Source organism: Ursus maritimus, unplaced genomic scaffold (genome assembly GCF_017311325.1).
Source record: "Ursus maritimus isolate PB19 unplaced genomic scaffold, ASM1731132v1 scaffold_32, whole genome shotgun sequence".
Lineage (NCBI taxonomy): Eukaryota > Metazoa > Chordata > Mammalia > Carnivora > Ursidae > Ursus > Ursus maritimus.
Window position 1 is genome coordinate 17326912 of NW_024425786.1, and position 3094 is coordinate 17330005.

The following is a 3094-nucleotide window of genomic DNA, read 5'->3' on the forward strand; positions in this document are numbered from 1 at the left end:
GGGGACAGGGCCAGAATCTTCTCTGCACCCAACCCTTAATGCATATGGGGCTCCCATCATGAGCCCTTTCCACTGCCCCCCCTCCAGTCTTAGCTGGGATTTCCCATCTCCCTTAAATAAGCAAGCTTGCATTTCCCAAGGTCCAAGAAGGACATTTATTTCCCCTAAATTCAGTCTTATGAGAGTGTTAGCACTTAAGGAAACAAATTACATACTCAAGTGTTTAAAAACCGTTTATTATGCAAAATGTTAACTTTTATAAAAAGTTTAATATACATTGCATGGTTACAGAAAGTCACCTTCCTGCAAAAAAGGTACAAAAGCTATATACTCTATTATAGAGTTCATAATCAGGGCAACAGAGCCTTTCTCCAAGGAGACCAGAAGACCAGCTCTACTGCTGCCTTGGCAGACTTTGGAGAGCAGCCACTCCCCCCCAACCTCCACACTGTGAAAGACAGTCTTTAAAACTTGGGGGTGGGGTGGGGGCTGGGAGACGTTGCCCAGCTGGTGCCCAGAGCTAGCTCTGGCTCTTTAGGCCACCCAAGTTCACAGTCCTTCGCTCCCGGGCACCAGGTCCAGCCTCGAGGCAGGGGTTTGGGGAAGTCAAGTGGGCAGGGCGAGGTTGGGGCCCATCCATGCCCTCGGGCTTCCGGCCGTAGAGGGTCCCGGGGTCCTAGGCGGAACGGGCGCCAGCACCTGCGTTCTGGGCGGGGGAGGAAAGAAGACCAGGGAGCCATCAGTTTCCGCCGAGCGCGCCGAGGCGGGGGCCGTCCGCAGACTGCCCGGCGCCAGGGAGGAAACTTGGTCTCTACCTCCAGCTGATAACTCCGAGCCCCAAGCTGCCCCCACCCAGTTGGCGCCAAAGGACCACGGGCGGAGCTTGCAACCACCCGCCCTCTTGGAATTGACACCAGTTGGGAGAGGGCTGAGGAAGACACAGCTTCCTTTACGACTCCAAACTACAAACAGAACGGCTGTTTTATTTACCTGCGCCTACTTTATCTCGTGTCTTTGGCCACCGCGGGGAGGGCAGGGGCAAAATGCGTTGAGGGTTGAAACGCACGTTGGATGGGAATTGGTTCTGTCATTCATTTAATGTAACCACGGGTAAGTCACTTGCCCCTCTCTCGCCTCGCCCCAAACTGAGGAGGCAGTAATCCCTTAAAAGGCCAACCAGTTCCAAAATTTGTCGTTTAAGCACCGCCCCACCTCCACCCCCTGGGCGAAAGTGGGGATTCTCACCTGGAGGCGTCAGGACTGCCAGGTCAGTGGCAGAAGCTTCTCTTGTCGCTGGAAATCACGAGTTCCGGAGCAAGCTCCGCTGTCTGAGAGAAGCGAAAGAGGGAAAAGTTATGCATGGCATTTGGGAGTTTTAGGGGTCCAGGCAGCATCCCGGCTCTGGGGCTCAGCCCCGCCCCAGCTCCCTCTCACGCCCCCACACACCTGAATGGGAAGATGCGGGCCGTCTGGGGGTCCAGGGGCGGGCTCGGCCAGAACCACCTGCAGGTCGAGGATATAGTCGATGACGCGCTGCAGGATTTCCACCTGGCTAAGCTGAGTGCCTCGCGGGACTCCGGGGACCAGTTCCCGCAAGCGCGAGTAGCAGTGGTTCATGTCGTCTAACAGGCTCAGCGGCTCCTCGGCTGCCGGACCCTTGCCGCGACCGCGCGCGATGGCCAGGCTGCGTTCCGACAGGCAGCACACCGCCTCGTAGCACCCGCGCACCGGGCTCAGCGCCTTCATATTGAAGAATGAGACTGGAGGTGCCGAAAGGACGAAGAGAGTCAAAAAACCCCAACAGCAGCTAGCAACGCGCGCACGCTAGCCGCGGCCCCACTTATAGAGCCCGCCTCGAAGGCACGCCCCTTTATGCAAAACGTGCGCCTCGGCCCCGCCTCCGCCAACCCTGGGCGTTCACAACCCGGTTAAATTGCAAACAGGCTTCCTCTGGCTGGTCTGACGCCGAATACCGCGGAGCCGCGGATTCAAAGAATGAGGAAGCGCTGATACCGGGGAGAGGCAGGCCTCTTTGCCAGCAAGGATTTTAAAAATCACTTAAAACCATTAACTTTAAGAATTTGCCTTTTCCTGGCAGCGCCCCAGATCTCTGAGCTCCCCTGCCCCCTGCCAGTCCACCCACAGCCCAACACTAGTTCGAACCCACAGCTCCTCTGAGGTCATAAATCCCTGAACAGCAAAGAAGCTTTTTTTTTTTTTTTTTTTTAAAGCAAAGGATTTTTCAAGGGAAACTTGTAAGGAATTAGTGCCGCCTTGTTCCCCAATTTGCTGTTCGTCTGACCTCCAGACTCACTGGCGTCAGGAATTATCTTGTGACCAGAGGGGAAAAAAATTAATTGCGGTGAAGCTGAGGTTACAATGAAGAAAACAGATTTGGGCTAGGGCTGAGATTGCAGAAGGAGGAGGGGATGGGGGTTTGAGCAAAGAACACTATTTATTTGAGCAACAGGGGAAAAGAAAAAAAAAAAAGAAAGAAAGCAGGCTGAATGCGTGATTTTTGCATGGGGAGAGAAAGGAGCTCCCACCCTCTGGCCCCAAGCACTCCCTAAGGAGCCAAAGATATGCCAATTGTGTTTTGAAAGTGAGTTTGGTTAGAATTTTGGACCGAGTTTTAAATATGGAACGACACACAGGATGATTTCTATATAAATTTTTAAGGGTCCCCCATTGGGTAACCAATCTCTTAATTCTTGCTTTGCCCTCCTTCCCCCTTCCCCCACTTTCCACACACCTCTGTGCAGAAAACAATAGTTTGGTAATTTCATCACTCTATTGTCTGTCCCTTTCTGCTCTGGAAGGGTAGGCCACCTGGACTTGATTATTCTTAGCCTTTGCTGAAATAGCTCCAGCTCTATCTGAGAGCCCAGGAAAGGGATCAGAGGACAGGGAAGCTAAGCCCTGTATTGCAACAGGACATTGCATTCAGTATTCTTTGCTTGTCTTCTTGTCACTTCCCAGAACTTTCCGGAATTTGCAGCCTCAAAATCCTGGTTTTCATCTTGGAATCCCAGGTGGGATTCCCCCAAGGGTTGCTTCCTAAGTCAATCAGTTGATAAATACTTATGGAGTCACC

General features: G+C 52.9%; 1 protein-coding gene across 1 annotated transcript; it reads right to left on the reverse strand.

The window, feature by feature from the left end:
- Positions 1 to 220: 220 nt before the first annotated feature.
- On the reverse strand, positions 221 to 1842 carry ID3 (inhibitor of DNA binding 3, HLH protein). The gene is made up of 3 exons (XM_008694618.2): positions 1447 to 1842; positions 1246 to 1328; positions 221 to 706 (listed from the first exon to the last, which is right to left on the reverse strand). The coding sequence occupies exons 1-2, from the start codon at positions 1744 to 1746 to the stop codon at positions 1269 to 1271; spliced, it is 360 nt and encodes a 119-aa protein (XP_008692840.1). The 5' UTR covers positions 1747 to 1842; the 3' UTR covers positions 221 to 706; positions 1246 to 1268.
- Positions 1843 to 3094: the final 1252 nt, after the last annotated feature.